Source organism: Bufo gargarizans, chromosome 3 (genome assembly GCF_014858855.1).
Source record: "Bufo gargarizans isolate SCDJY-AF-19 chromosome 3, ASM1485885v1, whole genome shotgun sequence".
Taxonomy (NCBI): Eukaryota; Metazoa; Chordata; class Amphibia; order Anura; family Bufonidae; genus Bufo; species Bufo gargarizans.
Window position 1 is genome coordinate 246,363,951 of NC_058082.1, and position 23,150 is coordinate 246,387,100.

At 42.7% G+C, this 23,150-nt stretch overlaps 1 protein-coding gene across 7 annotated transcripts in view; it reads left to right on the plus strand.

Moving 5' to 3' along the window:
- The window catches only part of SENP7 (SUMO specific peptidase 7), a 79,435-nt gene extending 58,823 nt beyond the window's left edge, over nucleotides 1-20,612 (plus strand). For all 7 annotated transcript variants that reach the window (XM_044284909.1, XM_044284908.1, XM_044284912.1 and 4 more), the window contains 9 exons: nucleotides 1,681-1,797; nucleotides 7,293-7,415; nucleotides 8,622-8,714; nucleotides 9,698-9,891; nucleotides 10,975-11,015; nucleotides 11,876-11,913; nucleotides 15,891-15,959; nucleotides 18,982-19,132; nucleotides 20,290-20,612. In XM_044284909.1, the coding sequence (XP_044140844.1) occupies nucleotides 1,681-1,797; nucleotides 7,293-7,415; nucleotides 8,622-8,714; nucleotides 9,698-9,891; nucleotides 10,975-11,015; nucleotides 11,876-11,913; nucleotides 15,891-15,959; nucleotides 18,982-19,132; nucleotides 20,290-20,421 (958 nt within the window). In that variant the 3' untranslated portion in view covers nucleotides 20,422-20,612. The remainder of the gene's footprint in view (nucleotides 1-1,680; nucleotides 1,798-7,292; nucleotides 7,416-8,621; nucleotides 8,715-9,697; nucleotides 9,892-10,974; nucleotides 11,016-11,875; nucleotides 11,914-15,890; nucleotides 15,960-18,981; nucleotides 19,133-20,289) is intronic.
- Nucleotides 20,613-23,150: the final 2,538 nt, after the last annotated feature.

Sequence of the window (23,150 nt, forward strand, 5' to 3'; positions counted from 1 at the left end):
AGTCATCAGAGCAGGCAAAGAAGCTGACGCTCAGCTAACTAGGAGAACAGGGCCACTGTAGATGAAGGTAGTGAAATAAAAAGCCCTTACGTTTTCTTAGACACATGCAAAGAACAAAAAAATTACTTTGACAACGCCTTTAAGTCTATGTTCTTTCTGATTCAGTTGAACATAGGGAGGTGTTATCAGGTTAGCTGAGAGTCACTGATAGCTGTACATGGTCTTAAGTGTAAAAAAAGCAGAGTCTTAAATGTTTAAATCTTTTCCTGAAAAACTATATTTGAATCTGCCCAGCTCCTCCTGCTCTATAACAGATGGTGCTTTCAGATTGTATTGCATTTTGTGGTGACAGGTCCTCTTTAGAGGGAACCTGTCATCAACTTTTTGCTGACCTCACTGAAGGCAGGATAAATTAGTGACAGAAATGCTGATTTCAGCGGTGTGTCACTCATGAGCTAAAAGTAAGTGGTTGCCGAGAACCAGCATCACAATCATTGCCGGCTGGGCCTGGAAAAGAGTCCCCATGACCTGAGAAGAGTCATGGATATCCATGAATTCCCGCTCTCCTGCCCACCTGCTGATGACTGACGGCTTCTACCTAGTTTTCTCCCTTTCTCTCTAGGAGAGAACTGCCAATCATCAGCAGATGGGCGGGAGAGCAGGAGATTATGAATAATCGTGACTCTTCTCAAGTAGATTTGACTCTTTTCAAGGCCCGGGCTTGTAATGATTATGATGCTGGTTCTCAGAAACCACTTACTTTTAGCTCATGAGTGACACACCGCTGAGATCAGCATTTCTGTCACTACTTTATCCTGTCCTCGGTGAGTTTAGCATAAAATGGATGACAGATTCCCTTTAAGTGATGGCCTATTCTCAGGATAGGCCATCACCAGCTGATTGGCAGACATCCTTTGTTTTCTGGCAGGAGATGAACCTCCTTTAGAGGTGTCTAACAACGTCTTTGTCCTATCGAACAAGTATTTAACATAATGGGAGTCGCGCTGCAGGGACGAGCTCAATCTACTACAAAGTAGGTGGAGCTGTCAGTTTTTGGCACCGGAGCGATTTCCAAACAAGTGATTGGTGGGGGGGATGTTGGACCCATGCCGATCAGCTACTGATGGCCTATTCTGAGGACAGGGCATCACTTAAGAAAAAATGGACAACCCCTTTGAGTAAACAATTATAAACTCTGCTTCTAAGGCCTCATGCACACGACCGTTGTGTGTTTTGCGGTCCGCAAATTACGGATCTGCAAAACACAGATGGCGTTCCTGTGCGTTCCGCAATTTGGGGAATGGCACGGACGTCCATTAATATAACTGCCTATTCTTGTCCGCCAAACGCGGACAAGAATAGGACAGGTTAGATTTTGTTTTGCAGACCACGGAACAGAGCATTGGATGCGGAAAGCTGCCCGCATGTTTTGCGGCCCCATTTAAGCCGCATTTTGGCGGCTCGGATGCAGACCAAAACAACGGCCGTGTGCATGAGGCCTAAATCGTGATAAATTTATTTGACTATTTGTTTATGAAAGTGGTTAACGTCAGATAATTATGGTTTTTAGGACATAAATCATAGGTCACAAGTAAACACTCCCAGATCGCAAAAATATGCATGTTACTTGGTTTATTTTCTCTTGCCTTTTTACTATTATTTTTTTTACTTACTTTTCAGATTACTGGTTTATCCTCCTCCCCCAACTAAAGGAGGCCTTGCTGTAACTAATGAAGATTTGGAGTGTTTGGAACATGGAGAATTTCTTAATGATGTTATTATTGATTTCTATCTAAAGTGAGTATTTTTATAATAGGATTATATGGATTGGTTCTTATAGATTAACAGCCTTGGTTAGAAAATACCATCTGTTCAGGTATTTAATGTACTTTCTAACCCCTTAGCAACTGTGTGCTGTAGAATTGATGGACCATATCTGATGCATGGAACTCCAACTCCATGCCCGCACCCCTGACAATCAGCTTTTGGAAAGGGGCTGGGGTGCTCAGGTGAGCACTGCAGCCTCTTCCCCAGATTGTGGTGTCACATCCATTGGTCAGTATGGCACTGTGCTTGATAAACTTTGAAGGCCTTGTCACTTGTCTGAACAGTGTGGCACCTTCAGATATGACATGGGTGGGGGTGCTGGGAGTCAGACCCTCACTATTCAGATATTGATGACCTATCCTGAGGCTAGGTCATAAATAATGTAACCCCATGTAAAACCCTTTAAAGCATATTTGCAGTTATTTATCCAAAACAGCATCTATTATCTTTCCATTGTATTGGTCGGTGGGAGTACATTTTCTCACAGATATGTCAGAAGATTATGTAATTATTACATTAACATTTTTACTATCAGGTTTTTCAGGTTTTTTTTCACCTTTGGTAACCAGGACAATTTTTTCACTTTTGACAGGTATAAATAAAATGTACCATCTATTAAATCATCCAAAGGATGAGATTATGTGTGCCAAAGAGTTATAACACAACCAATTGAAACAAAAGACACACATGTACAATTATAACACAAATATTTTATTAAATAATAAATATAACAACAGACCATAGACAATGATAAAATGAGTAGCAGCAGTGCAGACAAGCGCTGCGATAAGCAGCTCAGCCGCCTGACTCTGGGTAAATGAATCCAAAAATCTAAAAGAGCAATATGGAAACAGTGTATGCTGCACTGAGCAGGCAATATAAACCCTACCCCCAATACACGTACAAGCCTCCAACCCCCACAGATAAACATACAACAACTGCAAAACATAGGAGCCAGAAAGAAAGGTGAAAGAACACCACCTATAGCTAGTCCATAAGCAGTATGGAGGGACAACAATAGTAGTAATAAACATTAAATAAGAAAAAATTATACTATCACATATTACCTAGAGTTGATGGGAGGCACAAATGGAAAAAACCCAGGTCTGGCAGAGAGCGCACCCCGACGCACGTTTCGCTCCTCCGCTTTCATACGCCCCCCCCCCTGAGAAAGCGGAGGAGTGAAACGTGTGTCGGGGTGCGCTCTCTGCCAGACCTGGGTTTGTTCCATTTGTGACTCCCCCATCAACTCTAGATAATATGTATAATTTTTTCTTATTTAATGGTTATTACTACTATTGTTGTCCCTCCATACTGCTTATGGACTAGCTATAGGTGTTGTTCTTTCACCTTTCTTTCTGGCTCCTATGTTTTGCAGTTGTTGTATGTTTATCTGTGGGGGTTGGAGGCTTGTACGTGTATTGGGGGTAGGGTTTATATTGCCTGCTCAGTGCAGCATACACTTTTTTTCCCTATTCCTCTTTTAGATTTTTGGATTCATTTACCCAGAGTCAGGCGGCTGAGCTGCTTATCGCAGCGCTTGTCTGCACTGCTGCTACTCATTTTATCATTGTCTATGGTCTGTTGTTATATTTATTATTTAATAAAATATTTGTGTTATAATTGTACATGTATAAATAAAATGTGTATATAAAAAAATAAAATAAATCACACCAAGCCCACGTACTTATATAGTTACTGAGAGTACACACGACATTGTCAGAATGCGACTTAGCACTTTATGTACACAGGCAGCTTTATTAAATTTTACATAACTTTCCATACAAATTGCATAAGTTGATATTGGTGGTTAGAAATATGGCAGAAGCAGAACGTTATATGCACTACAACTCCTAAAGATAAGAGGTCAACGTTTGCAGAGTTCATACATACCGCTTGGGACTAAATTTGCATGATGCCCTATGCTCCAGATAGGTCATTATCAGATTGGTGGAGGTCTGGCACCCACCCCAGGCAATGGAAGCTGCAGTCACTTGAATGGGAGCTGAGATGCAGTACTCGACGTGTCCACCCCACAGTGAACGGAGCCTTCTGCTTCATCGACTGTTGACTGTTAAAAACAGCTAATCGGTGAGGATGCCGGATCCTCGATCTGATATTGATGAGCTGACTTTGGAGGAGGGCATATGAGATATGTCCTTGGCAGGAAAACAGTTAAAGGGGAAGATTTATCAAAACTGACTGTTACACATAGCAACCAATCAGATTCTACCTTTCACTCTTCAGAGCTCCTTTGGAAAATGTAAGGTGGAATTTTTTTATAAATCTCCCCCCAAAGTGTTTTTTTGATAGCCACTGCTGTGAATAGGATTGAGTTAACTGACATCATCTGCGACCAAAGCCTTTGGCGTGGTTTCAGCTTCATGTGGCTACCGCTACATGGAAACCTGGCCTTAAAGTTTAAAATTATTGGTCACTTTTCTTAAACAAAATTGCAGTTTGTAACATTTATAGCAGCATTCTTACACGGTTTCATAAAATTAAAAGGGGTTTCCAAGATTTGTTATGACCTATCCCCTGGATAGGTCATTAGTATCTGATTGGTGGGTGTCTAACACCCGGGCCCCCTGCCGATCTGCTGTTTTGAGAAGGCAGTGGCGCCCCTGGGAGCGCCACTGCCTTTTTGCGGCTGTGCTTGGTATCGCAGCTCAACCCCATTCACTTAGATGGAGCTGACCTGCGCCTAGCCTGTGATGGCTAACCTCTGGCACTCCAGCTGTGATAAAACTACAACTCCCAAAATGCATGCTGGGAGTTGTAGTTTCACCACAGCTGGAGTGCTGGAGGTTAGCCATCACTGGTAGGCCATGTGACTGATGAACTTGTCGTCACTGGTCTAGGTAAAGCACAGAGAAGGCCGCAGCGCTCATAGGAGCACCGCTGCCTTCTCAAGCAGCTGATCAGCAAGGGTCCCAGGTGTCGCACCCCCACCGATCAGATAATGATGACCTGTCCTGAGGATAGGTCATCAGTAAAAAATATATATATACGGTATGTTTCTGAAAACCCCTTTTAATATAGTTGTGATCTTGGCCTGCCTTCTATAGCATCACTGTTTCCCGCCTGAAAATATGAATGCCGCTTAATACAAGGTTCTCACCTTTTGCAGCACTGTGTGAATGATCTCGTGCCATCTCTCTAACATTTGGAGCCAGACGCTAATCATAACTGACATGCCAGCTGCTCCTTATTCAACAGAAATGCTTGAGAAAGCTAATTCTTTTGGGATTATACCCTGAGCTGAACAGTTTGCTGGAAATTGTATAAGCAGATATTAGGCTATGTTCACATCATTTAGCATGTAGCAGGAAAGCTCCTGATGTGCTCACTAAATGGGGCTCCGTTTTGGCCTCTTATCTAGCTGTGATATGTCAGTATACTGCAAAAAAGGATATTGAATAGCGTAGTAGACAACTGTGTGGTATACGTTTTTCTTACAGTGGGACACCACATGTGACAGATGCCAGCATATAGCATCCATCTCAGGCATCCATTTAACCTTTCCATTCATTTAGAGGGCATTCACACATGGCAGTTATTGTCACCACCAGACATCTGAGAAGCTCTGACAGACACTTTTCAGAACCTCCTCCTTGAGGTTCCTTTTGTTTTGCTTTAGTTTATCTCATCTCGTTAGCCTCTCTCAGCTGTCATGTAGTTGCACTGATTGCATCCCTTTAAATCCCTTCCCATACTGCATCACTTTGCGGTTTATACAACTTCCTGGAGTGTATGCATGCTGGATGCTACTACTGAGTCTTTTACAGATAAGTTTTGTTCATTCATTAGTATTTTCCTGTTTGCTGGATCCCAGGTGACCCTGACTCCCTCCGTATCAAGTATAGGGAGCCGGTGGTCGTGTCCCCTCACTATTATAGGGTGTTCAGGTGTTATACAGTCGAGGTACGAGGATCATCTACCATTGAGATTTTTGCATAGGCTGAGCAGTTAGGGAGAGAGCCAGGTCTGTTGCAGGGCTCTCCCTTTGGTTCCTTAGTTTTGGATCCAGTCAGTCGGATCTTCATTTTGTGTCTTCTAGTTTTCTGTACACCTTCCGTGACATTTATATGTCATGCAGGTCAACACCGAAGGTGGGGGGGGGTGCTAGATAGTATTCTGTGCTCTCACATCACTGTTGAGATTCATTCTCACTCATGCGCTGTTGTGATGGAGCGCAGGGGTCAGGCCATGAACGCATCATTGTGATGATTGACACGTTCATTGTAGGCTGTAACCAGGCTAGGATCTTCAAAAATCATACTATTGTGTCTCTCCATGTCCATATAATTGAGAAAATGGACGCCTGGGACAAAGTTAGAAATTCCACCAAGCAATTTGCATTTTAAAAGAGACACCATGCAAACTTGCATCAAAGGATAACTTTTTGAAAAAATGCAAAAAAGGATAAAGAGGACCTGTCGTCTCTCCAGACATGTCTGTTGTAGTAACTACTTGCATTCCCCATGTAATAATGATTCTGGAGCATTTATTCTTATGACTTTGTTGTGTCATTCCTTTATTACTTCTAGAAGTTATGAATGGCCAGCAGCTTGCAGTAAAGGTACAGATGGGTGTTAACTAGTTGGGGGGTTGTAGCTGTGCAGTCTTACACCAGCAACACTGATTGGCAGTCAGACACACTCGCTACTGGTAACGCCCAGCAATACCTTTTGCTGCAGACTGCTAGCAATTTATTTCTAAACTTCTAGCAGGAATAATAAAGGAATGGCGCATCATAGACTCATAAGCATAGGTGCTCATACTCCTACAGGGAAGGATATCAATCACTAATGAGATGACCCACATGTCTGCTGAGCTCAGAATGAGCAGTGATATAGATTAATAAAATACAAGTTATCCTAAATCTTTTCCCAAAAACTATATACCAATCTGCTCAGCGCCTCCTGTTTTATCACCTGTCTCCAGCAGATTGCTCTGCACTGTCATAGTGACATGCTCCCTTTCAAGGCCATGTCAAATGTCACTTCCAAATTTTCTTGATTGTACCCGATGTGTCTAAAATGAAATACAAAAGCACACTGTAATAGGTATTGATTAGAAATGTCTTATTATTTTGTTTCTACAGTTCCTGTGCAGATCTCCATGGTAACAGACTACAAACAAACCCCATGTTGTCTGATTTTTCAGTCTTACCTCCTTCCATCTGTCTCACACTTTTTGATTACATACATTCGGATAGTTAGCAACATGTGTAGGGACAGATGGAAGAGCGTAAAGCTGTAGCATCACTGGACACATACCACAGAAACTGTAGGTCATTTTTATTCAGTCTATTGTACAAAGGCTTCATCTTTCATTTTAGATCTATTGGAGGAATAAAAAGGGTTAGGAAGGTGTACATAGACTTTAACTTACAGACTGGATAGGCCATCAACTCAGTGATTTACTTATATGTTACTATTATTTCATGATATCTTCCACAGGTACCTTCTACTGGAAAAGTATCCAAAGAATTTGGCAGAGAAATGCCATGTATTTAGCAGCTTTTTCTTCAGATGTTTAACAAGAAAGGATAATGTTACAAATTACAGTAACCCAGAAATACCGTAAGTCTGGATTTTTTCCATTAAATAAGCCCTCATGCAGTTTACTAGGAACAAATATTTTCTGTTAAAGTGATCCCCACCTACATTTATTCTTACACACACCTGACTAGTGTGGCAAAAGATGTATAGAAGTGTTTGGTTTAAAGGGGTTTTACTACCAGAAATAAATTGGCAACAGCAGGCTCAGAATGGGTTAAAAAAGAAAGTAACAACCAATATGCCACCAATCACTCCACTCCTTCCCTGATGCTGCCCCGATTCCCTCTGGTCTCGACTTCCTGGTGCAGTCATTTGCTGAGCAGGTATTTCCTATGTGTTGAGTTAGGACCAAGCAGAGACCAGTGGTGGAGCAGGAGAAATGGAGGATTGTTAAGCAGTCAGTTTTTTTTTTTTAACCCACTTTTCCACCAATTTGTTCTCTTTGGAAACCTCTTTAAAGGGAACCTGTCACCGGGATTTTGTGTATAGAGCTGAGGACATCGGTTGCTAGATGGCCGCTAGCACATCCGCAATACCCAGTCCCCATAGCTCTGTGTGCTTTTATTGTGTAAAAAAAACGATTTGATACATATGCAAATTAACCTGAGACGAATCCTGTCCCTGAGATGAGTCCGCTCTATACACAAAATCCCGGTAACAGGTTCCCTTTAAGTTCTCCCTGGGGACCCAGGCCTTCTTGCCCGTTCTGTGCCCTCAGTTCAGTGGCAATACTAAAATCAGCTGATTAGTGTGTGACAGAGTCACCGCCTGACAACCCTATTGAAAATCTTTCCCTAAGGGCCCCATGCACACGCCCGTATGTATTTTGCGGTCCGCAAAAATACAGATGATGTCCGTGTGCATTCTGTATTTTGCACAACGGAACAGCTGGCCCTTCATAGAACAGTCCTATCCTTGTCCGTAATGCGGACAATAATAGGACATGTTCTATTTTTTGGCGGAACGGACATACGGGAATGGAATGCACATAAAGTACCTTCCGTTTTTTTGTGGACCCATTGAAATGAATGGTTCCGCATATGGTCCGCAGAACAAACGGACAGGGAAAGAAAATAAGTTTGTGTGCAGGAGGCCTAAGTCATGCCTTTTGTCTTTATTAGGCTATCATGTTAATCATATTTTAGACTAAACTGTTTTAAGCTGAAAGCTTTATACACTGTGATGTGAGATTAATTTTAATTGTAAAATTGATCTATTTTTGTAAAGTGCGGCACAGAGAAGACACTATAGAGTTAAAAACTGGACCCGGCATGTTGATATCTTTGCAAAGGATTTTATCTTTGTTCCCGTTAATGAAAAGTAAGTGTTTCACAAGGGTTCTCATTAGTACAAAAAAACTAAATGGAAAATGTTGTAACTCTTATGATTCAGAGGTTGCAAGTTCTGCAATATACATACTTTTTTATATTTTCACTTGTTCCCATCACTAATCCCAGTTGATACACGTCGTTCTTTATGGATGAAAACGGCATTGTAACGTATCACATGAGCACGGTGACCAGTTAATGCTGACAGCTTGCCATGATGACATCATCGATGCTGTCCATGATTGATTTTCTACAGTCCTGTAACGTGAAGTGACCTCTGATGTCGGGTTATGATGCCCCTTTCATAAAAGCAGCAGAGTTTGGAAAAAATTTGTCTTGCGCTTCATGCTATAATAATTTGGATTTTTTATTTTGGCTGATGCATATAAGGCTACTTTCACACTAGCGTTCGTCGGTCCGCTCGTGAGCTCCGTTTGAAGGGGCTCACGAGCGGACCCGAACGCAGCCGTCCAGCCCTGATGCAGTCTGAATGGAGCGGATCCGCTCAGACTGCATCAGTCTGGCGGCGTTCAGCCTCCGCTCCGCTCGCCTCCGCACGGACAGGCGGACAGCTGAACGCTGCTTGCAGCGTTCGGGTGTCCGCCTGGCCGTGCGGATCCGTCCAGACTTACAATGTAAGTCAATGGGGACGGATCCGTTTGAAGATGCCACAATATGGCTCAATCTTCAGGCGGATCCGTCCCCCATTGACTTTACATTGAAAGTCTGGACGGATCCGTACGAGGCTATTTTCACACTTAGCTGTTATATGCTAAAATAATGCAGACGGATCCGTTCTGAACGGAGCCTCCGTCTGCATTATTATGATCGGATCCGTTCAGAACGGATCCGATCGAACGCTAGTGTGAAAGTAGCCTAAGTCGTTAGGATCTGTTATTGATGCTATAGTTCTTTGTCATTTTATGTTTGCTTTTATAGCACTATGTAACTACCCATATTGTTTTTGTTCTTCAGTTCCCACTGGTATCTCATAGTGATATGTTTTCCTTGGCTGGAAAAAGCAGTTTATGAAGACCAAAAAGAACCAAGTACCATTCAAGATTTTGAAAATAAAATTGGATCTAATAGTGGATCTGTTATTGTATTCAATGACCATTTGTCAAAGAAAGAGGAAACTCTAGGAGAAGGAAGCAACAGCGAATCTGAAGGTGTGTTCTCCTGCTTTTATTTTCTTGTTTTCTGTTTCCTGTCTTTGGCACATTTTGACCTTTTAATCGGACATCATATAGCACATGGCAATGCCTTTCTAACAAAGATAGCACCAGCCTTGTACCTTACATGGGTCCAGAAATGTCCTTGTTCACAACACTGCTAGATTATCTTCAGCCTGGCAGTTCAGGGGGAGTGACCTTCCTGCTGCAGCTCTTTCCCTGTAACTGGCATAGCTTCTAACAGGACATATGGCTGGTGGCAGTTGAAGATTTAAACTGAGCATATTCAACCAGCTCAGTAAGACAGAAAAAAAAATAAGGAAAAGAAGAAACAGCAGGTGGCGCTATACAGAAACATTTAATTGTGTAAAAATGTAGGCTATAGGGGTTATTTGTTATACTGAAATACGCCTATATTAGACGTATTTCAGGCGCAGATGGCGTTGCAATGGTTAGTTGGGCCCCATCTGCGACTCTTCCACCGCTGACGCCAGATCTAAAATTGTGGCGTGGAAGGGGCGAGACGATTTTGTTCCCCTGTATGAGATGTAGAAAATGGTCTAAATGTAAGACACCTAGGAAGCTCTCTTACATTTAGAAGCAGCGCTGGATGCGCCGAAGTTACACTTCGCCAGCGATGGGGCTTTATTAAGACCGGCGTCTAAAACAACGCTCTTCATGAATGACCCCTATGTTTCCTGACACAACCCCTTTAAACAGTATTTTCACTGGGTATTTTATAAGGGGATTCTTTAAGATGTTATTACCAGAATTTTCAGTACTTAAAATTGGATACAGTTAATGAACTGTAGATTTTGGAACAGAAAGAAAAATTCTGCTAAGATGAGTGCATTAGTCTCAATTGTTATAAATGTTTAATATTGTGTCTTAGTCAATGTAAAGTGACTCCCTCTATAACAGAAACAATATGAGGCCACTGCAAAGAATCTGATTATAGACTTACAGGTTGACAGCAGTGTGTATGCTAATACAGCTGGAAATTCTATTTGCAATACAATGACGAGTTTTTGTGGGTGTGGGACAGCCCATTTAATTTCTTCTAATGTTTATATGTTACAGGTTCTACAGGCTCAGAAACCAGCTGCAATCCCAAACATTCTGTAAGTTGTTTTTCTTGCATACTATTGCATACAGATCAGACCCCCAAGATCCACCAGACCTCAGATATATAAATATATGAACTTACCTCTCCTGCTCCAGACGGTGCTGCCACTCTGCAGATCTGGCAGTCTCCCTTGCACTCACCAATCCCTATTCTTATCCCGGCCCGCACTACACTGTCACCTGATCTCGCACAGCATCAGGTCATACTGTGCACCTACGTGCACTACGTCCTGACGCTGTAGGTAGTCCGGACTAGGGTTGCACCGGGTATCGAATTATCGATACCCAATCAATACTTTTGTACCCGGATCGATTTGATACTGGGATTTGCCATTTACTGATAGCGCAGCCTAGTATCAGAGAGCATGGCGTGCCGTGTTCTCCTCAGCACAGTAGAGGAGGACGGACTGTGGCCACTGCACCACCAATAAAGATAACTAACTTTTTAATACAAATATAGGCAGCAGGTGCCCGTGGCAGAATCGCATACCCAGCGCGTGACCTCTATGACAAGGCGCTGCGATCCGCGGCAATTAACCCCTCAAGGCGATTTGCCTATTTTTAGTCACATTGTCCCCCCCCCCCCCCAAAAATAGGATAGGACTGTTCTGTTATGGACCAGACGTTCCATAAAATGTGACATGCCCGCGGCTTTTTTGGCGTTTTATTTTTTTCGAATGGTATTGAGTATCGCAATACTTTTTTATGGTATCGAAATCGAATAAAAATTTTTGTACATTCCCATCAAATAAAAAGTAGCAAAAACCACTGATAGGCAAGGAGCTATACAAGTTGTTGAATGCCACTGGTAGATAACATTTACATTATTACCTAATAATGCTTTTTTTATTTTCAGAAACAGAAAGACGAGCACCATGGTAAACTCTGTAAAAGGTAATCTGAATTTCATTGACTTTACTGTTTGTACACTTTGGTCTTAAAGGGGTTCTACAGAGTCTTTTTTTTTTTTTTTTAAATCCTTTAAGTCCTTTCTTCTGTCACGTGAAAGAAAGACCGTTTAGTTAGCACTTACTCATCTGTTGTGCTGCTATCTCTGCTGCACTCAAACAGGCTACAGGCTCTTGAGTTCGGGTCCTGACCCGGTGTGTGCCCTTCTCTTCCTGTTCAGCTGCCTTTACTATTCTGCAACTGGACAGGAAGATACGGGCACACTTCCTGTACGTACCCAACCAGACAGCCTGCAGCCTGTGTGAGTGCAGTGGAGATGGAGGGTTAGGTACTAACTAAACTGTCTTTCTTCCAAAGGATAGAAAAAAGGGCTGAATTCCTAAAAAGCGCAGAGAATCCTCAATAATAATTTTAAGGATTATGATTTCAATGATAAATTGCATGTGTTTAGCACTTTAGAATATTGCAATTTAGTGACCATGCTGTTAGACTGTAATGCTATTTGCTATAATGCACACAGACTTGGGTAAAATTAACAAATAGAAGAAGATTCCTGGACTAGCTAATCCTCTTTCACCATATGGCGATGACAATTTCAGCTCCTTATGCTCAGAAGTGTATACAGTCATTTATTAATCTCCTTAATTAATTGCATTTCCAAATGTTGGTCTTTTCCAACATCACTGCCATCTTTACCAAATAATATGTCCTTTATGTTACACTTTTAAATTCTTTCTTTAACCCATTAGGGTTCTAGCAAATCCCAGAAAGGTTTTTCTGTTTGCCCCTATATAGTCTCTCGGCTATAGGTTTTCTATTTTTATGTGTACATTGATATGACGCATTTCATTTTTAAACTATATAGCAATTTCATAGTACTATATAACACTATATTGCTGCCTGTGTATAGGTATCTGATAGGGTAGTGTTCCTAAGTCCTCACTGCGCACCTGCCAGTCATGTTTTCAGGGCTTACCACAGGTATTCATTCTGTAGGATATTCTCAAATCATAGCTGGCAGGTGGACCCTGAGGACTAGAGTTGAGGAACCTTGTTAGAGCATATCTTAGGTACTCCCAAACATTTTTTTTTGCCCAGCCTTGGAGGCCTTTGCTAGGCCCCAGACTGTCCATATAAAACCTTCAAACCCAGAAAACCCAGTGCTGGGGCTAGCAAGCTACAGATGAGCCCCCTCCATTTCTCTTGAATGCATTGGGGGACACAGCACCATGGGCATATGCCCAGATGCAACTAGGAGGCTGACACTAGAGGTAAAAAGTGTTGGCTCCTCCTATCTGGGCTATACCCACTGCAGATGCAGGAGCAAACCAGTTTTTTTTTTCTACTGTCTGTAGGAGGCAGACACGACTTGCTTTTTTCCTGCAGGTCTTGCTGCTATCTGTTCTTTTCCAGAAATCCCTGGCTTCTCGCTGCCAAGTGAGAACCTTTCTGCAGGGGGTCGCTCACCGTTTCCCGCCTTTTCGTCCTCCTGTGGAACCGTGGGACTTGAACATTGTTCTGGACGCTCTTCAGGCCTCTCCCTTTGAGCCTTTACAGGATATTTCTCTTTCCTTTGTCTTGTTTCTTGTGGCGATTACTTCTATTCGCAGAGTTTCTGAACTTGCTGCGCTCTCTTGCAGATCCCCTTTCTTGGTGTTTCAATCCTTCCGCCGGTTGGACTCCCTCTTTGTGGTCCCTGAGGGTCCTCGCAAGGGCCTGCAAGCTTCCAAGGCCACCATATCCCGTTAGATTAGGTCGGCAGTTAAGGAGGCCTATGTTGCGAAGGGTCGTGTTCCTCCCTTTTGGTTGACCGCTCATTCCAATAGGGCGGTCGGGGCTTCTTGGGCAGTTAGACATCAGGCCTCAGCTTCCCAGGTCTGCAAGGCCGCCACCCGGGCCTCTGTCCACACGTTTTCCAATTTTTATCACATCCACTCCTTGGCTTCTGCTGATGCCAGTTTGGGTTGCAGGGTTCTGCAAGCAGCCATGAGTTAGTTGCGTTACATGGCTGTTTTTCTGCCCTCCCTTGTGGACTGCTTTAGGACGTCCCATGGTGCTGTGTCCCCCAATGCATTCAAGAGAAAACTGGATTTTTGTACTCGCTGAAAAAACCTTTTCTCGTAGGAGGCATGGGGGACACAGAGCCCACCATCTGTGGCTAGTTTTTACTGTTGGTCCTCTCTGGTTTTGGACTTTTTGGCCTTGTTTTGTATTGTGCTCCTACTGCTTTTCTACCTACTGGTTTGCTCCTGCATCTGCAGTGGGTATAGCCCATATAGGAGGAGTCAAAAATCAATGCATCCTACAAGAAAAGGGGAGTACAAAAATCCAGGTTTGTCAGCGCTATGGTCAGCATTGAAGGAGTTAATCATGGTGACCACAGGCAAGTCAGAAAAGGGGACACAGAATGCTGTGAGGAGGAACAGAAGACAGTTATCCATGTCCTTGTGGAAAGTGGCTCAGTTTATTAGGATGTGAATGGTCAGTTCTGTAACAGGAAGCGGTTAAACTGTTTCTCATCCTTATTTGAAAATATGTGCATTAACAAGTGCTTCGGGTGATCAAAAATCCTTATCCCTTAAAAATATTGTCGAATAGCCATCTGTGGTCAGCCCATATATCCCATTACCAGAGCATGTATAGCTCACTTCACATGGTAATGCAGCCGTCAGCCAAACAAACTATCTGTGCTTTGTGCACACAACAGCAGGGAGCTGACCATGGCAGTCAGCCAGCCTCTGATCCGCCCCCCCAGCCTCTGATCCGCCCCCCCAGCCTCTGATCCGCCCCCCCAGCCTCTGATCCGCACCCCCAGCCTCTGATCCGCCCCCCAGCCTCTGATCCGCCCCCCAGCCTCTCTCTCTTATCAGCCCCCTCTGGTAACTCAAACCCACCCCCCCCTCCGCAGTATTAATCATTGGTGGCAGTGGCCACAGGGTCCCCCCCATCATTGGTGGCAGTGGGCAGTGCGCCCCAACCCTTCCCTCCCCAGTATTGATCATTGGTGGCATGGGCCCCCTTCCCCCCCACATCATTGGTGGCAGCAGCAGTTCCGATCGGAGTCCCAGCAGTGTAATGCTGGGGCTCTGATCGGTTACCATGGCAGACTACCATGAAGTCCTGGCTACCATGGTATGTCAGTGAGCAGCATTATACTCACGCGCGCGGTGGCCGCCGGGCACTCCTTCTTTTGTCTGTGCGGCGCATTGCTAATGCTTATAGCTCACATGCGCCGTGGCCGCCGGGCGCTCCTTCTTCTCTCTGTGCGGCGCATTGCTAATAATTATAGCATTAGCAATACGCCGCACAGACCTATGAGAAGAAGGGGCGGCCACGGCGCACGTGAGCTATAAGCATTAGCAATGCGCGCACAGACAGAAGAAGGAGCGACCGGCGGCCACCGCGCACGTGAGTATAATGCTGCTCACTGACATACCATGGCAGCCAGGACTTCAGTAGCGTCCTGGCTGCCATGGTAACCGATCGGAGCCCCAGCATTACACTGCTGGGACTCCGATCGGAACTGCTGCTCTGTGGTCATATCGCAGTCCGGCGATATGCACAAAATCCATATCGTGGCACAAATTTATATCGCATATCGCCTATACCGCCCACCCCTAGCGCACAGCATCATAGGTTACTATGACATTGTGCATATCTGTCCGCGCACGAGTCTACTGTCCCGCACTCATATGTTTTATGAGTGCGGGCCAGTAGTCCCACGGGCGGCCCGACACGCACAGCGCCATAGTAACCTATGATGCTGGGCTCTCCCGTGCACACCATCAGTGCTCATAGACCGTATGTCTTGGAGGGCTTACAGTCTTGTGCATGGGCCCTAACAGCGAGAAACTGTCAGGATTTTATCTTAAAAATGTAAAATTAGACTTTAGCAGATTGAATGTTAGCAAATATATACCATGAAATTGCAGTTGTGAAACATATTTCTTTCTTCCATGTAGGCCATGTCTACTCATCTTCGATTCTCTAAAAATCGGATCTGCACACACAACTGTACAGGTTTTACGGGAGTAAGTGACGTGAATGTTTAGTTTTCTTTCTTTCCTCTATGTACATTACAGTCAAACCAGGTAATAGCTTTCATATTTTGAAATTCATTCACGCTTCGTTTAGTGATAAAAGGTGAATTGCGTTATGGATTCTCTTACCACGGACCATAACGCAATTCTATGACGTAATGTATAACGGAATGCCTTTAGAGGCAGGGGAGTCCTCTACTGCATAACGGAAACGGGACGGATCTGTTTTGCAGCCCATAGACTTTTATTATGACGAAATGAATAACTGCATTCCGTCATAGAATTGCGTTATGGTCCGTGGTAACGGAATCCATAATGCAATTAGCCTTTTACTAGTAAAAGAAGCGTGAACGAATTTCATAACCTGAAATTCGCTCATCTCTAAGGGTCCATTCACACGTCCGCAAAATGGGTCTGCATCTGTTTCACAATTTTGCCGAACAGGTGCGGACCTATTCATTTTCAATGGGGCCATTCCGCAAAAAATAGAACATGTCCTATTCTTGTCCACAATTGTATTTTCTATGAGTGTGTCAGCAATGTGTGGTCTGCAAAATAATGCGGAACGCACATTGTCGGTGTCCTTGTTTTGCGCATCCGCAAAACACATACGGACGTGTGAATGGACCCTAAATACAGTCCTGATCAAAAGTTTAAGACCACTTGAAAAATTGCAAAAAATCATATTTTACATTGTTGGATCTTAACAAGGTTCCAAGTAGAGCTTGTGACAAGAAGAAATGAGAGTGAGACCAAACATTTTTTGAGCATTCAATTTAATAAAAACAACGAATAAACTGAAACAGGCTGTTTTTCAGCTGATCCAAATTTTAGGACAACATGCCTTTAAAAGGCCAAATCTGTGCAAAGATGTGGATTCATTGTCATTTTCTGTCAGGTAGCCACACGTTGTTATGGCAAAAAAGCAAAAAAAACTCTCCCTTTTTGAACGTGGTCGGGTTGTTGAACTGCATAGGCAGGGTCTCTCACAGCGAGCCATCGCTGCTGAGGTGGGACGTAGTAAGAATTTCTTAAATGATCCTAAGGGTTATGGAACAAAAAAGTAATGTGGAAGACCCAAAAAAGTCATCAGCACTGAGCCGGAGGATCCAATTGGCTGTCCGTCAAGACACTGGACGATCCTCGACCCAAATTAAGGCCCTTACTGGTGCTGACTGCAGCCCCATAACCATCAGACGGCATCTGAGACTGAAGGGCTTTAAAAACAAAAAACGACTTCAAAGACCTCGTCTCCTTGAACGCCACAGAACTGCTCGTTTGGACTTTGCAAGAGAGCACCAAACATGGGACCTTCAAAGGTGGAAGAAAGTTTTATTCTCTGATGAGAAAAACTTAAACCTTGATGGTCCTGATGGTTTCCAATGTTACTGGCATGACAAGCAGAGCCCACCTGAGATGTTTTCTACGCGCCACAGTGGAAGGGGCGCCATAATGGTCTGGAGTGCTTTTTCCTTCAGTGGAACAATGGAGCTTCAGGAAGTGCAGGGGCGTCAAACAGCCGCTGGCTATGTCCAGATCTTGCAGAGAGCATTCCTCATGACTGAGGGCCCTCGTCTGTGTGGTAACGACTTGGTTTTTCAACAGGACAACGCTACAGTACACAATGCCTGCAGGACGAGGGACTTCTTCCAGGAGAATAACATCACTCTTTTGGCCCATCCTGCGTGTTCCCCTGATCTAAATCCAATTGAGAACCTTTGGGGATGGATGGCAAGGGAAGTTTACAAAAATGGACAACAGTTCCAGACAGTAGATGGCCTTCATGCGGCCGTCCTCACCACTTGGAGAAATGTTCCCACTCGCCTCATGGAAACTCTTGCATCAAGCATGCCGAAACGAATCTTTGAAGTGATAAACAATACTCATTACTGAGTTCATGTTTGGAAGTTGGATTTCTGTTTTGGGGGGTTTAGTTTTTTTTGGAGGTGTGGTCCTAAACTTTTGATCAGCTGAAAAACAGCCTGTTTCAGTTTATTTGTTGTTTTCATTAAATTGAATGCTCAAAAAATGTTTTGTCTCACTCCCATTTCTTCTTGTTGCATGTTGAAGCTCTACTTGGAACCTTGTTAAGATCCAGCCACGCTAAATATGATTTTTGTGCCATTTTTCAAGTGGTCTTAAACTTTTGATCAGGACTGTAGCATGCTTGGCCTAATTCAGTAGTCATACTCGCCTGATGCCTGCACATTCAGTTCTGCGTCCTGGCTGTATTCAACAAACTTGCCCTCACTGGCTTGTTTAGTTCTGTCCGGGCTACGGACTTGGTCACATGCATCTCTGCAGTCTCAGCTGTGCCGTGTCCCTAGGTATGTGCCACTTGTAAACACGTCACTGCTGAGGCCAGTCATTGGACTGCACATGACCTCTTTCATAGCCTGTTGAAATGTTTCACTCACGTCATTGGGGATATGCATTAGGGTATCGCCACAAGGAGTGGAATTTCCACTGTGGATTTTGCTGTGATTTCTCAGCAGAATTTCTGATGCTGCAGATTTCAGCCTATGCATTGAGATTTCCACTATGCAAGCAATGTAAAATGCTGAAGATTTTGCACACACTGTTCCTCTGTGGAGAATCTGATGCATTTACGCCCTGTGTGACCGTACCCTTAGAGTATCATTGGAGTAGAATGTGAAAAATTAGATTGATGCCTTATTTACATTTTTTAAGGAGTCAGTGGGGGACTTGTATTAAGCTTGGTGCCAAGGAAAACTGGCTTAGTTGCCCATAGCAACCAATCAGATTCCACCTTTTAATTTTTGAGAACTCATTTGACAAATGATTGGTTTCTATGGGCAGCTAAGCCAGTTTTCCTTTGCACCCATTTTGATAAGTCTCGATCAGTGTGTCTTATTGTAATTTCATTGTTCATGTTTTCTTGAAGACAAATTAGCATGGATTTTGTTGCATCTGCTGCATACATATTGATAAATCTAGAAGAATTTGAAAGGATGTTTTTTCAAGTAACAGTTTCCATTATTCTCGGATGCAGGTATTTAAAAGCTGAGTGGGATGTTAAACGCAAAACTCCAAGGGAATTTAGCAGGTCAAGCATGAGAGACTTATATCCTAAGGTCCCAAAACAGAATAACAGCACAGACTGCGGCTTGTACGTCTTGCAATACGTGGAAAGCTTTGCTCAGGTGTGTACATTATGTAGAGGTGATAGTAAGTTAATTACAAGGTATAAAACAGTTTGCATGATGTTTCAACATTAAGAATCGTATTATGTATAATTGGGAGCGGGAAGAGCCTCCTGACATCAACTATGCATGCACCAAGTGAAGTGTCAACGGCACAAGAGTTCAGGCCCAGGCACTCGAACGCTTATGATGCCTGGCCCTGTCAATCAGGTCATGAGGAGGAGTGGCAGCAGGGAGACAAGGAGGTGAAGCGCTGCTCCAAGGGGCTATGCCAGGCCCTCGGTGCTCTGATCAACTTATTTGCATTAAATAAAAGTAATAATTAGGATGCAAAACAACATCCATGTACAGCAATAGAGGGCTCATTTTATTCGCCATGATCAGCACTACCAGGTAGTATGTCTGGTGTAATAGGGTTGATCATGGTGACAGATACACCTTAGGCTACATTCACACGTCAGTATTTTTCTATATCCCGAATTTCGGTCCGTTTTTTGCGGATCCGTTGTTCCTGAAAATGTTTCCGTATGTCATCCGTTTTTTGCGGATCCGCAAAAAACCGAAACATGTATAAATTTCACAAGGCAAATAAAGTTGTTTGGATTTCTTTGAAAAAAAAACAAAAAAAAGTGAATAAGTGATTTCTGTGGGCAGGATTTAATTTCCAGGAACGGATTCTGCATAAAACGGATGACATACGTAATGACATACGAATGTCATCAGTTTTTTGCGGAACCATTGACGACGTATTGTACCAGGATCTGATTTTTGCGGAAAAGAATAGGACAAGTTTTATATTTAATCTGATATGCGGAATGGAACAACGGAAACGGACAGCACACATTGTGTTGTCCGATTTTTTTCCAGGAACAGATCAGGAAAGAAAAAACGGACGTGTGAATTGACCCTTAAAAGGGTTTTTCAGGACCAACATATTGATGACCTATTCATTAAATAGGTTATCAATAAGATATCAGTATCAGCTGTTAGCAGCAGTTCCAGGTTCTGGAATTAAATAGTGTACAGAGCCGGAACACCACAGCTCTGTACATATAAAAAATAAAATAACATTTTTCTTAAAGGTCTTCTTTAATATTATTTTAAAATGTTAATTTCTAGAATACATTTTAGTAATTTTTGTTTCCCTTCTCCTATAGAAACCCATTGAAAGCTTTGATCCTCCAATGCATTTGGAGAACTGGTTTCCTGCGAGTGCAGTTAAGCATAAAAGGGATAAGATTAGAGACTTGATTCTACGGCTACATATGCAGCAATCAAAGAAGAGCTAAGAAGACGGCCTCTGCCTTATTCACGCACCTTGTGCTGCAGCAATGGGATACTTGTTTTCTGTACATACATGTAAAGACTTAAGGAGGACCTGTCACCACTCCTGGCATGCATTCCCCATGTGATAATAATTCTGGAACGTCTATTCTTATGTCTGTATATTGTGCCATTCCTTTATTATTTGCACTGGAAGTTATGAATGAATTGCTATTAGCCTTCAGTAAGTGTACAGAGGGGTGGTAACCAGTTGGGGGAGGGGGTGTACCTGCACAGACTGACTTTATCCAATTAGTGTTGCCATTTTTTTTTGACACTGCAGGTACCCCCCCCCCCCCCCCCCAACTGGTTACCTCCCCTCTGTACCCTTACTAAAGGCTAATAGCAATCCATTCATAACTTATAGTAGAAATAATAAAGGAAACACAGAGCCATAAGAATAGATGTTCCAGATTTGGTATTACATGGGGAATGCATGTAGCTATTAAAACTGGCATGTCAGGAGTGGTGAAAGGTCCTCTTTGAAGGAAAATAGTAGATGTCTTCGTAATTATTTATATTTGGAAATGTCTTTATATGAATAAAAAGAAAATGTATATGTAAACCTTTAGCAAGCATTTGTTACACGTTCTTTGCATTTAAATGTGGCTAGATTTTTTTTTTGTTACACTATGTACATGGATTTGCTTAAAGGGAATGTCCTCTTTTACACCTTATTTTTCTTATTCCAGTGCTTCTAAACAAAAAAATGAAGCAATTTTGAAAAACGTAATTAAAATCCTCCTATAAATTGGTGTCAGCTCCTATGCAGCAATGTTTCCATGGTAACAGACAACAAACTCTCCGTAGTCTGATCCTGCAGTCATATTAGCTTCCATCTGTCCACCACTTGCTAACCAACCAAATTTAAATAAGAATTAGGGATAGGTATAAGGGAGTATAACTGCAGTGCCTGACTACACAGAGTTTGAAGCGTGTTAGCATGGAAACATAGGTTTGTATATAAGGTGTACACATAAAAAGTAATAGATATTTAATTATCACTTTTTTCACAGTTGCTTCATTTTTTATTTTAGATGCGACAAAATAAAAATGGTTGCAATGGTGGACCTTCCCTTGAAATTCAATGTTATTGTGGCTATTTAGTTTTTGCCTCCACATTATCAGGGTTTCCCTCTTTACGGACTGTGTCTTCCTTACATTAGTAAGTTTACATTACTTGATTTCTTTTGATATGTATGACCATGAACCGCAGCAAAAATCACTGCATCATGTAGATATGGATGACAGCAGTGTAGTTTGTGCGATTTTACCAGAGCGTTTTCATTCTTCATGTTGTGATGCTCATGAATTGTTGGGCCACAATAATATTTTCTGGAATGGGATACGTTATTGTGAACATTATAGTAATTTGCTGGATAGTGGTCGGTCTTGTCAAAAATAATTTCAAATGCTTTGACTGTGGCTTACCTTGTGTGATATTTCCAGCCTTGAAATGAAGAGTGAAGAGATTATGGAGCTAAAAAAATACAGCTTTACAACGAGTGCAATAACTTACTGGCTCGAAGAAGATTTGATTTTGTGATCTTTTTTATTCAAACACTGGAGAAATTTTTTGTTGAAACATTCTTTTTTGCTAGTTTGCCGTTTTATAGCACTCCAAAGACTTAAAGAGGCTATCCAGGAATTTGATATTAATGGCCTATCGTCAGGATAGGTCTTCATTATCAGATCAGCAGGAGTCCAACTCCCAGGACCCCCGTCAATCAGCTGTTTGAGGAGGTCACTGCGGTCTCTTCACAGCTTACCAAGCACAGCACCATACATTGGATAGCCGCTTTGCTTGGTATTGCAGCTCAGCCCCATTCAGGAAGAGGCCTAAGCGCTCACAGAGTGATGTGGCCCCTTCAAAAAGCTGATCGGGGGGGTCCCAGAAGTCGGACCACTGCCCATCTGATATTAATGATCAATATCATTTTCCCAGATAATCTCTTTAGAGATAAAAAAAAAAATAGTTCTGTAGGAAATCTCATAAATTACTTAAGTCTTAAATTCAGTTGCTTGCATAGAGGAGAAGAGCTTTAGGCCTCGTGCATAGTACTGCAACCGCATGGACCACTGTATAGTGCACTGTATTACAGATGTATTCGCTCTTAAAAGAAGTTCTTTACCCAGGTACATATATAGTTAACATAACTCGAGAAAACCCATTTATTATAACTAAATAGTATAAAGTTAATGCACTCTATTTTCAGGGTAATTGAGTAGATCAGGAAAAAGTTGCATAGAGATTTAAATAATTGAGTGTCTGCTCCAGGTTTCTTAATAATGTATTACTCTAATAAATATTCTTATTTATTTCTGCTTGTATTATATGTTTTATAGTATCCTACATACATGTTAGCACCTAAAGGGTCATGTAAAGGGGGTGTCCTGGATAACAAAAAGATTTTGCTTTCTTTAATGGAGCCGAGCTGCAAAACCAGACACAACCCATGGACAAGTGTGATGCTGTAAAGGGTTTCTCCAGTGTTAGGCTAGTTTCAAAACTCTGGTGTGAAACTCCGGCATGATTGTTTCGTCAAACAAGTGGAAAATCGGACGGACACAAACCACAGCATGCAGCAGTTTGTGTCCAGCCAGTTCTCCTCTTGTCTACCGGAATGCGTATGAATCTCCTCCGGACCCCACAATACTTAATGGAGCCAGCAGACATTCTGTTCGCATCCAGCAG